Here is a 14,338-nt window from a genome sequence, read left to right as displayed (position 1 = left end):
ACGGGCGGGGGGGGGGGGGCACGGAGCGTCCCCAGGCTGAGGGTTCTGCGTGTACAGAGCCGGGCCTGCGGCAATGCGGAGCCGCTAACTTCCTACTGCCATCAGGAGGAGCTTTTTTTTGCGGTAGCACCTGGAATTTTTGTTAAATGTCGTGACCCAGCTGACTTCCGAGCTTTAATTATGCAAATAACTGGTGCAGAGGGTGTAAGCAGGTGCTGGGAAATGTCAGCGGGCGCTGACGTGCCGAACAGGGGAGCTCGGTGTGACTCAGCTCTTTCCACTGCTGTAGAAGTAACAGGAAAAGTCGGGCAGATAGGGAAGGAAAAAGCAGCAGCCCGTGCTTTCTGCTCCCTTCTCGGCAATGGTGCTGAGCAGATAAAAGACTGCAAATTGGAAATGAAAGGAGAACAGTGAGAAATAACAGCTACAAACTCCAGAGCGCTCCTGCAAGAAACGTGGTGCTGCGAGTCAGTTCTGAAACAGAAATATCTTAGAGTTCCATCCCGTTGTCACTTTCTGCTGATACGCTGTTGTGACAGCACGCCCCAGCCTATGGCATGGCTTTGGTGCAGCGTCACTGCAGCGTGGAAGGGCCGGTGATGGCTGCACGCTGCCTGCCCTCAGCCCCACATCCACTGCATGGAGCTCCCAGCAAAGCCATCCTTCCTGCTGCTGTCCCAGCACAGCCCTGTGGCTGGCATCCCCTTCCCATCGTGCTGAGCTGTGCCCAAAGCAGCCTGACATCGACCCGAGGGACTGATGCTTCTTTATTATTATTTTATTTTCTTAAAAGAGAGCAGGAAGAGGACAGAATGTGTTTGCACAGTGGCACCACAGAGCCATTATCAGCTGCCTGTGATGCAGAAGCAGGCTGGGAGCATTGGGATCAGCTCCTGTTACAGACTCATGCTTGTGTCTCTGCTCTACTTTTACCCATAGAGAACCATAGATACGAAGCAGGATGGTCTAACACGACGCTTCTAGCTCAGCCTCATTTCCCTGCCTAAGATCTGGAAAGAAAACAGCACAGCCTACTGGGACAGGAGGTATTATTTAGAAACTGAGTGGGTGTTCAGACAGCTGTACTGCAAACATGTTGTAACTACATTGTGTAAGCTGTGCCTTGGGTCAAGACAGAGGTTCCTGGGTTCCGAGTTGGCTCAGCACCCTCACCCTATACCTGAGGTCTTTCCTTCCAGCATCCAGCATCCCTGCAGCACAGAGGTGCAATGCTGCAGCTCACTGCTCCTGGAGATGACGTGCAGTGGGAATCACCTGCATGGGGGGAGAAGTCACCATCTGCAAACTCCAGGGATCTACAAGCATGGGGATGCAACAGAGGGTGTTTGATAGTGACCTCAGCTGAAATCAAGGAGGGGAAAGGCTGCAGCTCTGCTGTTTACCCGTGGAGGGGAGCGGAGGCCTTGCAGTTCAGGAGGAAGACTGCCCCCCACACCAGGAACTGCAGCAGTGGGGACACAGCCACCTGCCCAGCACCATTCACATGAACTTTGCCATCCAGCTTCAGGCAGCTGCCCTTGAGGGTGGCGGGGCAGCACTCCTGGAAGCAGGCAACCTTCACCCCCTGGGCACAGACAGGCTTGGCAGCCTTGCAGGCTTTGCTGCATCCTGCCACGTAATTGAAGCCCGTCTTCTTCATCTGGAAGGAGGAGAGAGATTCATCTGCTGGTCCTGCTCAGCCTCTGGCATTTGCATTGAGGGGATGCACACAGACTGCAGCACATCCCACCTGTCCTGTCCCAGCCATACCTCGCAGAAATCATGCCCAACAAAGCATCTAGTTGTACTCTTCTTGCCTTTGAAACATCCATCCCCATGGCAGGAAAACGCTGCACAGATTTTCCCCTGCAAGACAAGACCAGAGGAGACCTGTGCAGGTATGGTGCAGGCAGCAGGATGCCCAGGGCCAGATTTGGACCTCGGGCAGCCCTTCCTTCCACAGTGCCCTCCCAAACCTCCACTGCATCTCAGCATTTGCCATCATCTCTCTCCGGCATTTCACACTCAGAGATAAGAGACAGCTCCCATCTGCCACTGCAGGAAACCTCACTGCAACACCACCACAAGTTTCAAACCTCCTTTTCCTTCCTCTCAGTGAGGCTGTGCAGAGATAAAGCTCCTTCCAGCCCATCACTTGGGTGCCCCAGCACCACCCCACCCCTTCTGTGGCTTGAAGAGACTTTGACAGCCAGCTCGGGCTGCTTGGAGCAATGCAGATGGTGTGCTTAGCACCCTTACATCTCCGTCCTTGCAAAGCTCATTAAGGATTTGTTCCCCTTTCGAGGCAGCTTTTGCACAAAGATCACATCGGGTACCTACATTTCGTGGGGGTGGGCGCGGGGTCGTAGTGGTGGTGATGGTGGTGGTGGGTGGCACAGTGGTGGGGGGAAGATCACCTGTGGGCACAGAGGAGCCCTGAGGACACAGCCCACGTGCAGCCTCCATGGGGCAGAGGAACTGCAGCGATGCAGCCAGCCCAGCATGATGGGTCTGCACACCCATTTCTCTCGCATGCAGTGGGATAAAGAATGGAGCAGTTACCATAGGAGCTTGCATTGAGCTGCAGGCAGAGTGAGGTGTTGCAGCACTCCAGGGTGCACTGTTGTAGGGTCATGCTGCCATTGGTCCTGCACAGCTCTGCACTGCACACACTGCTGCACCTGGCAGTGTAGTTCGTGCTGGAGAAACGATAAAGCTGCAACAGCAGAGCCAAAGGAAAAAAAAAAAAACAAAACACTAGAAGTGTGAAGAGAGGCCGTTGCAAAGGAGCAAAAATAATGGACAGACTGTGAGAGAGGCAAAGGAAAATCAGGCGTTGTGCTTGCAGCCCCCAGCAGCCAATGCAAACTCCATACCTCACAGAAGGTCTCATTGTGGCAGGTGGCCGTCGTGTTCCTGTGGACCTCATCCTGGTAACATCTCTCCCCGAAGCACTGGAAGCTCTGACAGCTGAGCTGGGGGGAGGACGTGCCAGGGGTCACAGCGCAGCAGAGCTTCTGCATGGCCAGCATCCCCCTTCCCTCTCCTTACCAGGGTTTGTTCTGTATGGTTCATGGAGGCATTGGCAGCCACTGAAGCCTGGCTGGAGGCCACCAAAGTGGTGGTGGTGGTCATTGAGGTGTGGTTGGAAGGAGCCATTGAGGCACTGGTGGCAGACATTGAGGTCTGCTTGGTGGCCACCAATGCCTGGTTGGAGGCAACCATTGAGGCATTGGTGGTAGCCACTGAGGTCTGCTTGGTGGCCACCAATGGTTGTTTGGAGGTGGCCATTGAGGTCTGGTTGGTTGCCACCAACGCCTGGTTGGAGGCAACCATTGAGGCATTGGTGGTAGCCATTGAGGTCTGCTTGGTGGCCACCAATGCCTGGTTGGAGGCAACCATTGAGGCATTGGTGGTAACCATTGAGGTCTGCTTGGTGGCCACCAATGGCTGTTTGGAAGTGGCCATTGAGGTCTGGTTGGTTGCCACCAACGCCTGGTTGGAGGTGGCCATTGAGGCACTGGTGGTAACCATTGTGGTCTGCTTGGTGGCCACCAATGGCTGTTTGGAGGTGGCCATTGAGGTCTGGTTGGTTGCCACCAACGCCTGGTTGGAGGTGGCCATTGAGGCACTGGTGGTAGCCACTGAGGTCTGCTTGGTGGCCACCAATGGCTGGTTGGAGATGACCACTGAGGTGTTGGCAGCAGCCACCAAGGTCTGCTTTGTGGCCACTGAAGCTTTGGTGGCAGCCACCGAGGCGTGGTTGGTGGCTGTGGACATGTTGACCACTTTGCGCCCTGAAAAACATAAAGTTCCCCCTTGGTGAAGGAAATAGCATCCATGTGCTTAACAAGCTCTGTGGTTCCCTATCCCAAACAAGAACAAAGACCCGATTGCAACCAGTGAGGAGCCTGCCCAGCAGGTCAGAGATAATCACTGATCATGGAAATGTTACAACAGCGTCTCCCTTCCTTTTCAAGGCACATTGCATAGGAGATACACCCATTTCTGGGGTCAAAAACCTCAAGAAAAGTTTCTTAAACACAGCTCTGTCTGATAGCTTACAGCCAAGAGAAGACAGGGACATGGTCCCATCACACCCAGTTGCCCCGTTCCCAAGAGGATTCTCTCCTGTGCACTCACCTGCTATGGCAAGAGGGCCCTGGGTGCAGAAGTGCAGAGCCAAGACACAGAGCAGCAGACCTGAAACAGAGCAGAGACAACTGGGACCATCAAAGGCCCTGGGAGAGCAAGGATCCGTGCAGGCTGTGAGGTACCAGCTCTGGGATGGACTCTGCTCAGAGCACACTTTACCTTGAGCAGAGAGGAGCTGCCGGTGAGCTGCCATCGTCCCCAACAACCTCAGCTGGGACCTGGCAGACAGATGCAATCAGAACTGGGCGATCAGAAGCAGCTCATCACCCAGAAGTTATCTGGGTCTGACATCAGGGACCAAAGGCCCTTCCAGTCTCAGTTGCAGCAGCAGAAGCTGAACAAGCACTGAGGAACCCTGGGAGCACTTCTCCCCACGGGCTCAGCCCAGCCCTGCCAAACAGGAGCCCCCTGGGAGGCCATGTGCTGCTGTTGGTGTGGTAACCTTCCACCCTCGTGTAACACAGAGCTCTGAGCTGCGCCAGCTTGGCACCACGCACAGCAAACTGCTGATGCTGTTGTAAATGAAGAAGCTGCTCAGCTCAGGATGGTGGCACACACATCTCCCTTGCATGGTTCTGCATCCAGTTGTCTGATTCATTCTGAATCCAGTTGTCTGCATTGCTTCCCAGCGCTGACCCCTGCACTGCTCACACTGCAGGTGGGGAAGTTCTACCTCCTTTGGTGTTTCCTGAGATACATTACTCTCCACTGAATGAAAGCAGGCATTTTCCTTGCAAAATCTTTGCCAGTATAAATAAGAAAACAGTGGAGATAACTCCAAACAGGCTCCAAGGCTGTTTTCCAAATACTCCCCTTCTGCCTTAGCATTTAAGCTCAGTCAGCATTCCTAGGGCACTCTTTCAGAATGACAGAAAACAATACAGGCTGGAGTTTCTCACCTCTCAGAGCAGGGCAGCCCCCCACCCACAGCAGCCCTTACAGAGGAGGGTACAGCTCCAGCACAGCCAGGCTCACCTCCAGAACAGGCTAAGAACAAACCAGAAAAGGCTCACCCTGAAACAAGCTTCTCCCCCCAAAGCAGGGAAAGGAATCTGCTCACAGACTCACCCTGTGTGTCCGTGCCCTGAAAGCCCCTGCGCACCAGAGGAAGCCTGCAGCTGCTGCAAGAGATGGAGAGGCTCTGAGCACCGAGCAGCTGCAGCACCTGCAGCACAGCTCACACCCTGGTGCCAGTGAGCAGCCCTACCCTGCCAACCACCAGCTGCACAAACCGTCACCCAGGGAGAAGGGTTTGTTACCTGCAGCTCTGCTGGATTTGGAGATGCAAATGTGTGCAGCATAAGCAGGGAGAGGGATTTTTGAGGCTAGAGATGTCACACCAGAACATCTATACCAAAATGAAAGCCCACTATAGGCAGTGTGAGGGCTGCCACAAAGCACAATCTGCCCAATGCCTCTTTTCTCTACACAGGACTTTAATTCATGTGGCAGGACCACAGTTCAAGAGAACCAAAGGAAGGATCTGTGCTAGCATCTACCAAAGTCAGTGCCAGTGCTGGACAAACTAACACAAACTACCCACACGGCAGCCCATCCTAAACAAAGCTCATTTATTTGTTCCCTGAAAAAATTCCCAGTAGCCAAAGCCTCACAGGAAGCCAGACTTGAAGCCAAAGCAGCAATGCAAGCCAAATATCTGCTCTGCAAAGGAGCACAAAGACATTAAACTATTATATAGTACAAGATTGTCAGCATGCAATGTTCGTATGTGCTGTAAAGAAGGCAGTCCTCATCATAAAAACTTCCATCAGCACTGGAATAAGAGAGAAGTAATTGTTTCTAACAATTCAAACCGTGTAGAAAGTTTCTGAAAAGTACCATTATCAGATCTCCTCCTTCCAGCATACAAAAGGAGACACATTTTCAGCACTTCCTAAGTTAAAATCAATTTATTTTCAAGGGTTTTTTCTTTTTTAGTATAAAATAACATCACAAGACTGCTTTTCACAAAGGGCTTACTAGAAAGCGATTCTATAAAGTATCCTATGTTCATGCAAATAGAAAAAAAAAAATAAATCAATAAACTGAAGAAGAACTGGAGCTGGTGACACTTCTCCATTTTTTTTTCTGATGTGAAATCCTTCACCTGGGAAAAGTTACAGCAGCCCCTGACGTTTCAAGTCTTCGTAGGTCTTTTTATTCACCACATTCCCACTGGAGTCCTCATATTCCTCCTAGAGTGGAATGAACAGTTTAGAGACACTTACATGCAGCCTGACTCAGGTTGTGCTACAGCATTCACAGTTTAGCTCCAGTTGCATCTGAGCACAACCACTCTGCCAGGAGCCTCTCTACATGAAGATATGCAGTGGATCTACCAGCAAGCTCAGTAAGATCTTATCTAGACTCAGAATAATTACAGAAGGCTCTGAAGTGCACTGGAGACCTCAGTCTGTGATACAGCTTGTGTTAGAAACTCTCCAGCCAGAGCCATTTCATGCAAGGTAGATGAAGGCTCCCAAGTACATTGGGCTAGAAACATCCCAGTGCCTCTACCATCTTACCTCTGTATCAGGCTGCCACCTCTCTGAAGCCTTCTGTAGTTTCAGCTTTGCCCACACTGTAAATACAAAGGCATTCACAATATGAACACCATTTCACTTCAAATACTGGGTTTTAAACTACTAAAATACATCAGCTTTTAAAATAAAAAAATAAAATAAAATAAATCCCAACCATTGTCACTTCTGTGCCTTTCACTAAGTACTGCAGGCTTGCAAAATCTCCCTAGAGGTTCCACCATTTCTGAATATTTTGCTGGCTTCCCCACGGAGATTGTGATGAGTATCAATTCAGTAACAGTTGCATGGGATCACACTCTGAATAAATGGTGGCCTGCTACACTTGGCTGAGATTCCATACATAAAGCACTGCAGACAAAACAGCTGGCAACAAACAGACACTTGGCTGGCATTCCTAGCAAACATCCACTTCTGTAGGCATTCAACAAGAAGCAAAGACATTCTCCCTCTAAGAGCTGTGAGAGATGTTCCAATGAAGGGTAATCCCACCAGCATCATGCTTCTTACACGCCTTCCTTAAATTAGCCACCAGTCATGGGGTAATACATTCTTGGCCAGAGCTAGCAAAACCAACGTTCTCGTAGCACATTCCCAGTCCAGTGCAAAGAAATGCCATCAAGACTTACGTGAGACAGCATCCTCAATCTGTGTGACATTGGCAAAATGTGCAGTGTTGGGAATGCCCAGGCATCTCATTCCATGAGCGTGACGCCACTCCTGGGAACAAGAGGCAGAAGTCACTGAGAGGGAATGCCACCTCACCCACAATGCCTATTACAAGACCTATTATAAGCTAAACAGTGTAAAACAAATACTAACAAAACACAGATCTCCCAAACATTTTTTTTCTGATGGTAACAAGACAATGACAGTGCTCTGCATCAATCAGACCTGGATATCAGCATTCAAACAAGAGGAGACTGGACATAAATTGGCAGAATTTACTTCATATGCTCTGGATAATTTCCAGTTTCAATAGCATGGCCTTGCAGCATCAGTGCAAACACACATTTTGTAAGTGGAAGAAATGCCACTCGGATGCTCGTGTCATTTACTCATTACTTATTATAAAGATTATCTAATGTGGCACTGATGGTTCTGGTGACAAAACCTTACTTACTGCAAAATGGCGTTGAAAAGCTTTGGGCCCTCTGTAGGTGTAGTTACCACAAATCTCACAGTTGTAGTTGATGTTTAAACCATGTAATTTATACAACCAGTACGGGATTGGCTGAGAAGGGAATACAAAGAAACATTAGGCCAAGTGATAAGGGAGGTTCAAACAGAAGAGAAGCGTGGAGTTAAGTGGAATCCCCCACTTGTTCAGAGCTAAATCCAGACCTAACAGTCTCAGTTACCTTGCCATCCCAACCAAGAGGCAGATTTTTAGGATTATAAATGATTTCGTTTTCTTCATCTTCACTCTCACTCTCACTGATCTGCTCTTCTTCCTCCTCCTCCCTCTCTTCCCCTGTCCGTGCTTGCTTACGTTGCACATTCTCATGAGTAAGGTGTCTCTGTTCCTAGAGTGTGAGAAAATAGAAGGAACTGTTCACACAACACAACAGCAATAAAATAAGATGGCAAGACAATGGCAGCTGCCACCATACCCCAAACTGAGTCAAGGATTTAAGGCAAGCATTAAGGAGGAATAAGAAAGAAATAAAGGCAGGCAGGTTTCCCCACAGGAACATGTAAACTTCTAGAAAGAAAGGCAATTCTTCTGGACACTCAGTCTATAGTAAAGACACTGGGTAAAGACAAGAATGATCTTCTGGTCACTGCTGGACAGGTCTGTAACCAAAAGCTCAAAGACAAAATAAAATTCTTACCCCAAGAACTTCTACATATTCATATATCTGAGCTTCCAGGAATGCAAGATCTTTATTTCTTTCAGTGTCTCTGAAAGCAGATAAGGAAATTTCACTAAGTCCATTCCAGAACTGCAAACACCAAACATGTGGAACTCCTAAGGACACGTTTGACTCACGTGCAGCTGAAGGAAACAGCTGACATAAGCTAAACTGCATGTAAACTATTCAGCTCTGATATCTTACATTTGGCTCAGGACCAACATAAAAGGATTCCAACACTGGGAATCTAACACAGCTATAGTGGTGATGTTTATATCCCACTGATGGGATCAGCACCGACCTGAGAATGACCTTTATGAACTCACCTTTTGATTCCCTTTGTCTTTGGATTCTTAGCAAACAAGGAAGGATCCAGTGCTTCCAGGGACTTGCCTTTGGTACTAAAAAGTCTCTGAGCACGCTCTTCCAGAGTCCTGTGGAGAAACAGGGAGGAGATGAATTCAGATCACAGTTTTTCTATTTCCAGAATATTATTTGAATTCATGCAACATCATCATATATTCAGCTTTTAAGAGGTGAAGAGATTTTCTACGATCTTCGTCTTTGTTTTTTAAACCAAATTCTTCTACACAAGAGACTTCAGTACAGCACGCTCTTCAAAACTGTAGATACAGAATTCCCTGACTGGTTTTCAACATGTTGAACATCATTAAAGTAACTCTTGTACAGTAGAGAAGCCAAACAAATACCCCATAAAGGAATGCAAGGTGGAAAGACCTCAAAAACAGAAAAGGAATTAGGAGAAGAGTGCATCTTACCCTCCACATTTCAGTCCCAGTGCCAACAGTGCTGATTTTAGTCTGTCCAGTCCTAGGGAGGCCAATTCCTATTCAATACAAATCACAGTAAGAGAAGAGCTATAAAAAATATAAATAATAAGGATGTATGTCACTTTAAAAAAAAAAAAAGAGGAAGAAGGAATATGAACAGCACTAAAGAAATGACTGTCAAGTGTGTGCCACTCCTTACTGAAAAAATGAGGAATGTGCCAAATCTCAATAGACCTTTCAAGCTGCAGCCCTCTAGTGGGAGAAATTAAATCATCAGCATGACCAAAGTTTAATCCAGAGAGCACAGAGCCAAAAACAAAAGCTGAAGAAGTAAGATGATGGAAAGAAACCAAATGGTTAAGCTCATCTACCCAAAATTTAGAAGCACAGCACTGAATACCTACTTCCCAAGAGGAAAACGCTGAGAGATCCAGGTGGGCTCCAGCATGAGTGAGGGCACTGCTGGTCTCTTTCTGCCAAGAGAAGACATATGGGACATCTGTGTGATACTCTGCAACTTTTCAAGCAATACAGTTACCCAGCATACAGAAAAGCAGCTCATTTCACACACAGAAACATTCTATCAGTGAACCGTGCAACAAACTAACAGAAAAGATGAAAAGCAAACGTTTAAAAAGGCTTCTTTCAAATGCACTTCAAACTCCACCTTTGTGACATCTTGCTATCAGACAACCTCAGCAACGATTTAACACAAACAATTCATAAGAAATCCATCACAAATACAAAAGCCTTCACTCTGAATTCACAGCTGCTCACCGGCCAGCCAGGGAATGTTCCATTTTCCCACTTTTTCTCAAACTCAGTCTGAATTTTCCCAAAGAGCTCATTCTGGTCCAGTAACGGTTTCACTCGATCTGTGTACTCCTGTAGGTACTCAAGAAGCATTTCGAGATATCTGGCAGAGTAATTATCAGCACAGACAATTCCATATCAAAGTACTGATATAACAATAGCAAAGTCATCAAGATTAGAGTAGCTTTTAATACAATAAACTAAAGTACTTCCACAGAATAAGAAGCCCAATGGCTCTCTACATTTTCTTGTGCTTCATGTCCTCTCAGGGCTCAACACATTTACGACTGAGTTACTACAGCTCAATTTATATCACCTATGCTTGATTGCTAACTCTGTTTCTGGATACTTGAGAAGCAAATTCCTTCTCATCAACTGTCATAAATGAAGCAGGCAGGACAAAAGGCTCACCTCTTATATTCAGCATTTTTTCTCTCTTTGGGAATGTCAAAGAGTTGGTCAAATGTAGACAGATAAGTGATGTAATCCAGTTTCTAAGAAGAAAAAAAAAACTTTGAGTCAGATTTTATAGACATGCAGCCAAATCAACATCCAATTTCCAGTTACCAGACCAGAAGAAAAGCACAAAGCTCATGCCTTTATTCTGCATGGTCTGCACAGGGCTGGGGTTTACCATGTGCTTTCAAAGACAGTGCAAAACAAGCACTGAGAAACAGCTATTTGGAAATAAATGACATTTAAAACAAACCAACAACGAACCAACAAAAGAAAGAGCCCTCAGCACTGACGTATAACACAACTGAGTGCCCACACCAATGCAACCACTTACCTCTGATGATTTCAGATTAATGTATTTGAGATAGCAATCATGCAGATCTAAGTATCGTCCGTATCCTTCTTCATCTGTGAACTCCACCAGGTCTGCAGGAAAGAGCATGCAGAGCTTTGTTACGAACTTAACATTCTCTGCTTATTATATGCGTGCTTTAGAACCTGAAAATAATTAACTGCAGACCAATTTATCTTTCCTAAGCATGTTTATAATGCAAATGGATACTCATTGCCTAGATGTCTGCCAGCTTCCTTGTGTTCTATCAGAACATTCCTCAAAAGAATCATCACGACTATGGAATATTTCTGCAGCTCAGAAGAATTTAAATGACATAAGAACATTTGTCATGGTTAATGTGGGAAAAGGGAGGTGGAACCCTATGCAAAACAGATGAGACAGGTCACTAAATCACAGCAAGCAATGTATTCTCACTTAAACTGGCCTCAAAAAAGAAACAAACAAAACCATAAAGACTTACTTTGAGCTTCTTCACTTGGGTTGTCTCTGGCCTTCAACAGTTCCTCAAACTCCACTGACATGGGAACACAAATCTTCAAGAACAGACAGAAGATACAGAAAAAGTGATCAGTTCACCTAATGTCCAGGAGTAATTCATACAGACTGCAAACAGTAAAACTGGTAACAGAAGAGCTGTTCAAAGCACTTCTTCATGATTACATTTGCACTAAGGAAAAAAAGTACAACCCAGTGACTCTGACAGAATTATGCAAGCAAGAATGAATACTAGCTCAGAAGCAGAATGTTCTTAAACTAACAGAGTGTGTGGAGGACATGGTGAGCATCCTGCATTTTCTCCTACTCAGATAGAAGCCTATATAAAGCCTTAGAGCACCACCTATTCTTGAACGCTTTGTTTTCCTGAGTGACATTTTAATACAGCAGAGGTGAAGCCCAACACACCACAAATCAGTTATTCTTACGAAGCAGCTAATTACTCACCTCATTGGGATGCTTCCGGTGAAACTCTTTAATTTGTTTCAGTCTGTTGTAGAATTCTGCAAATTCATTTGGCCCTGAAATGGCACTGAGCTCTTCCTTCCGTAAGCTACAGGTTCATGAAAAGAAGACAGATTGCAAACAAACAAACAAACCAACCATGCTTATGCTGATATAATCTTTTTGGAAGTGTAATGCTGAATTCTGCTCCCACAAAGCCCCAGTGATGTTCCACAGGCAGTCAGGCCCATGCTTTGCAGATCTGGGTCACATCTCTACTGAAAATGCTGCAGTCTCAGTTACAAACACTCAAGTTTCCCTCAATGATTCAATCCAAGAAAACAATGAAATGTTTGCGTTGTGCACGAACACATTTAATGTGAAGTCTGGCTCCTCCTCCAGCAGTTTCAGGGCTGACCCCCAGCCTCGCACTGCAGCATCCGTGCAGTGTCTACAGCAGATCCAGAGGAGCCCCAGGTCCTCTATCCGCGAGCCAGCAGGCCGCACACTCACCCATCCTTGTCGTCATACAGGTCCCTCAGGTTGCCGCTCACTTCCATGTACCTCTAAAACACAACACAAACCCCGCGCTGCCACCGCGAACCTCAGTCGGGCCCGGCCCCGCAGCTCGGCAGCCTCCGGGGCCGTTCCATACGGATCCCGGGGTCGCAGCGGCCCACCCCGCCCGACTCACGTCCTGCATGGCCCGCGTCCGGTGGTCGGAGTTGATCTGATCGCGGAGCTGCGGGGAAAGGAACGGCGTCAGCGAAGGCCTGGGCCCGGCCCATCCCCCACACGACCCCACCGGACTCCCCGCCTTTCCCCGGGCGCACCGTGGACTTCTTGGTGAGCATCTCCTTCACCATGACGTCCATCAGCCGCTCCCGCTCCTCATGATAACGCCGCTGCTGCTCCAGGATCGTCTCCATCCTCTCGCCTCCCGCCCGGAAGTCGAAGCGCGCTACTTCCGGCGCAGCCTGTGCGCTACCGGAAGGATCCGGCCCCGCCCTGAGCCGCGCCGAAAAGGTCCGGGCTGAACGTGGGACCGCCGCTGCGAAGCGGGGGAGGCAGAGCTATGAAGCCGCTCGCCCACATCTCGTGCAGCCTCGAGGCGGTGCGGAGCGGTGGGAAGCCGTTCCGGTATCAGATGGTGGGAGAGGAGGGCTGAACGCCCACAAGTCCTGTCCCAAACACTGCCAGCACGGCGGCTTTGTCCCGTGTGCATTGAAAGGGAGAGGTGCTCGCAGCCTGAACAGCCTCTGGGCCGCCAGGAGATCAGCACGGATGTCAGAGCCAACCCCTGATAGGGCACAGCTGCTCCCAAACACACCCATGTCCCCACACAAACGGGCAGCGCATGGCCTCTCTCTAACCTGCCCATCCAGCAGGGTCAATCAGTGCCCACATTCACACGCTGCCCTTTGTCACAGGGCCCAGGCAGCGATTAGAAAAGCCACAGCTTGAGTTACCCCCCTCAGAATCGCTGTGAGGACCCTGCAGCTCTGCTCCTGCTCATCCTGGGGATGGGTGAGCACTGCAGGTGGCCCCAGGATGGGATGAAAACCTCCAGCCTGAGGGCGGCTGTGGGCAGCGTTACACAGTTGTGAATCACAGCCCGAACAGGAACAGGCCCAGCAGAACAAAACGTGTCCAGCCTGGTGCTGCCTCCTTCCCGCCTGCCCTGGGTCACAGCCGTTGCTCCTGAGAAAAACAGGCGTGCTTTGTTGGCTCTGGGCATCAGTGCTCAAAGGATGTGGCTCTGGAGGATGTCTTCCTGAAGAGGTCACAGTTGTGGCCTTCCACTTCTTCTCGAATTTTAATTACCACCTTCAGACCCACTCTAAATGCTGAGGAACGTGTCAGTGCTTTGCCCCCACTTTGCCGATGCAAAACTATAATTAAACTCATCAATAAATTTTTCTTTTTTTTCCTACTATGAGTAATAAATTTATTTAACTATAACAACAAAAAAATTTGGCTTCATTATTGCAGACAAAGATGATCCTGCCCTGGGAACATTCATTGCACTGAGGGGATGATACTGATAGTAGGAACATTGTATTTAATTACTCTGGTAATAAAGTCTTCCCCTAAGTATGTCACTTCTTCCTCATGAATGCCCACCTAAAAATACAAGTGGAGATAAGATTTTGGACTTGGTGTTCTTCCCTTTCCCTTCAAGTGAAATTTCATCCTCAGTAAGGTAAGCAGCTGAAACCCACTGGGGACCCCCAGCCATGTGGGCTTGGTGCACCGGGAGCCTGATGCTGCTCTTCTTCCTCCTCTGCCCATAAGCAGCACCATGGGAGGAGGCAGGGTGTGGGCTGAGCTGTGCAGGGCTGGGAAGGCAATGTGGGAGCAGCCACGGTGCTTGGTGCAGATGGGGGGACAGTTTTCCTGCCAAGAGAGGTGGGACAATGGGAATAAAGGTGG

At 48.4% G+C, this 14,338-nt stretch overlaps 2 protein-coding genes across 2 annotated transcripts; both read right to left on the bottom strand.

Moving 5' to 3' along the window:
• Positions 1–1,156: 1,156 nt before the first annotated feature.
• On the bottom strand, positions 1,157–5,900 carry LOC146542804 (uncharacterized). The gene is made up of 8 exons (XM_085209009.1): positions 4,144–5,900; positions 3,052–3,797; positions 2,877–2,975; positions 2,563–2,716; positions 2,341–2,417; positions 1,771–1,866; positions 1,404–1,660; positions 1,157–1,275 (listed from the first exon to the last, which is right to left on the bottom strand). Exons 1-8 carry the CDS (start codon positions 4,346–4,348, stop codon positions 1,272–1,274), a joined length of 1,638 nt encoding a protein of 545 aa, XP_085065135.1. The 5' UTR covers positions 4,349–5,900; the 3' UTR covers positions 1,157–1,271.
• Positions 5,901–6,050: 150 nt separating this feature from the next.
• On the bottom strand, positions 6,051–12,898 carry SF3A3 (splicing factor 3a subunit 3). The gene is made up of 17 exons (XM_010723363.4): positions 12,739–12,898; positions 12,600–12,647; positions 12,419–12,471; positions 11,909–12,014; positions 11,427–11,499; positions 10,946–11,037; positions 10,567–10,649; positions 10,120–10,258; positions 9,747–9,815; positions 9,331–9,398; positions 8,878–8,985; positions 8,531–8,600; positions 8,057–8,221; positions 7,819–7,929; positions 7,325–7,415; positions 6,681–6,736; positions 6,051–6,350 (listed from the first exon to the last, which is right to left on the bottom strand). Exons 1-17 carry the CDS (start codon positions 12,832–12,834, stop codon positions 6,273–6,275), a joined length of 1,506 nt encoding a protein of 501 aa, XP_010721665.2. The 5' UTR covers positions 12,835–12,898; the 3' UTR covers positions 6,051–6,272.
• Between the last annotated feature and the right edge of the window lie 1,440 nt (positions 12,899–14,338).

The sequence above is a fragment of the Meleagris gallopavo genome, chromosome 25, assembly GCF_905368555.1.
Source record: "Meleagris gallopavo chromosome 25, MGAL_WU_HG_1.1, whole genome shotgun sequence".
Lineage (NCBI taxonomy): Eukaryota > Metazoa > Chordata > Aves > Galliformes > Phasianidae > Meleagris > Meleagris gallopavo.
This window is presented reverse-complemented; position numbering and strand designations above follow the sequence as displayed.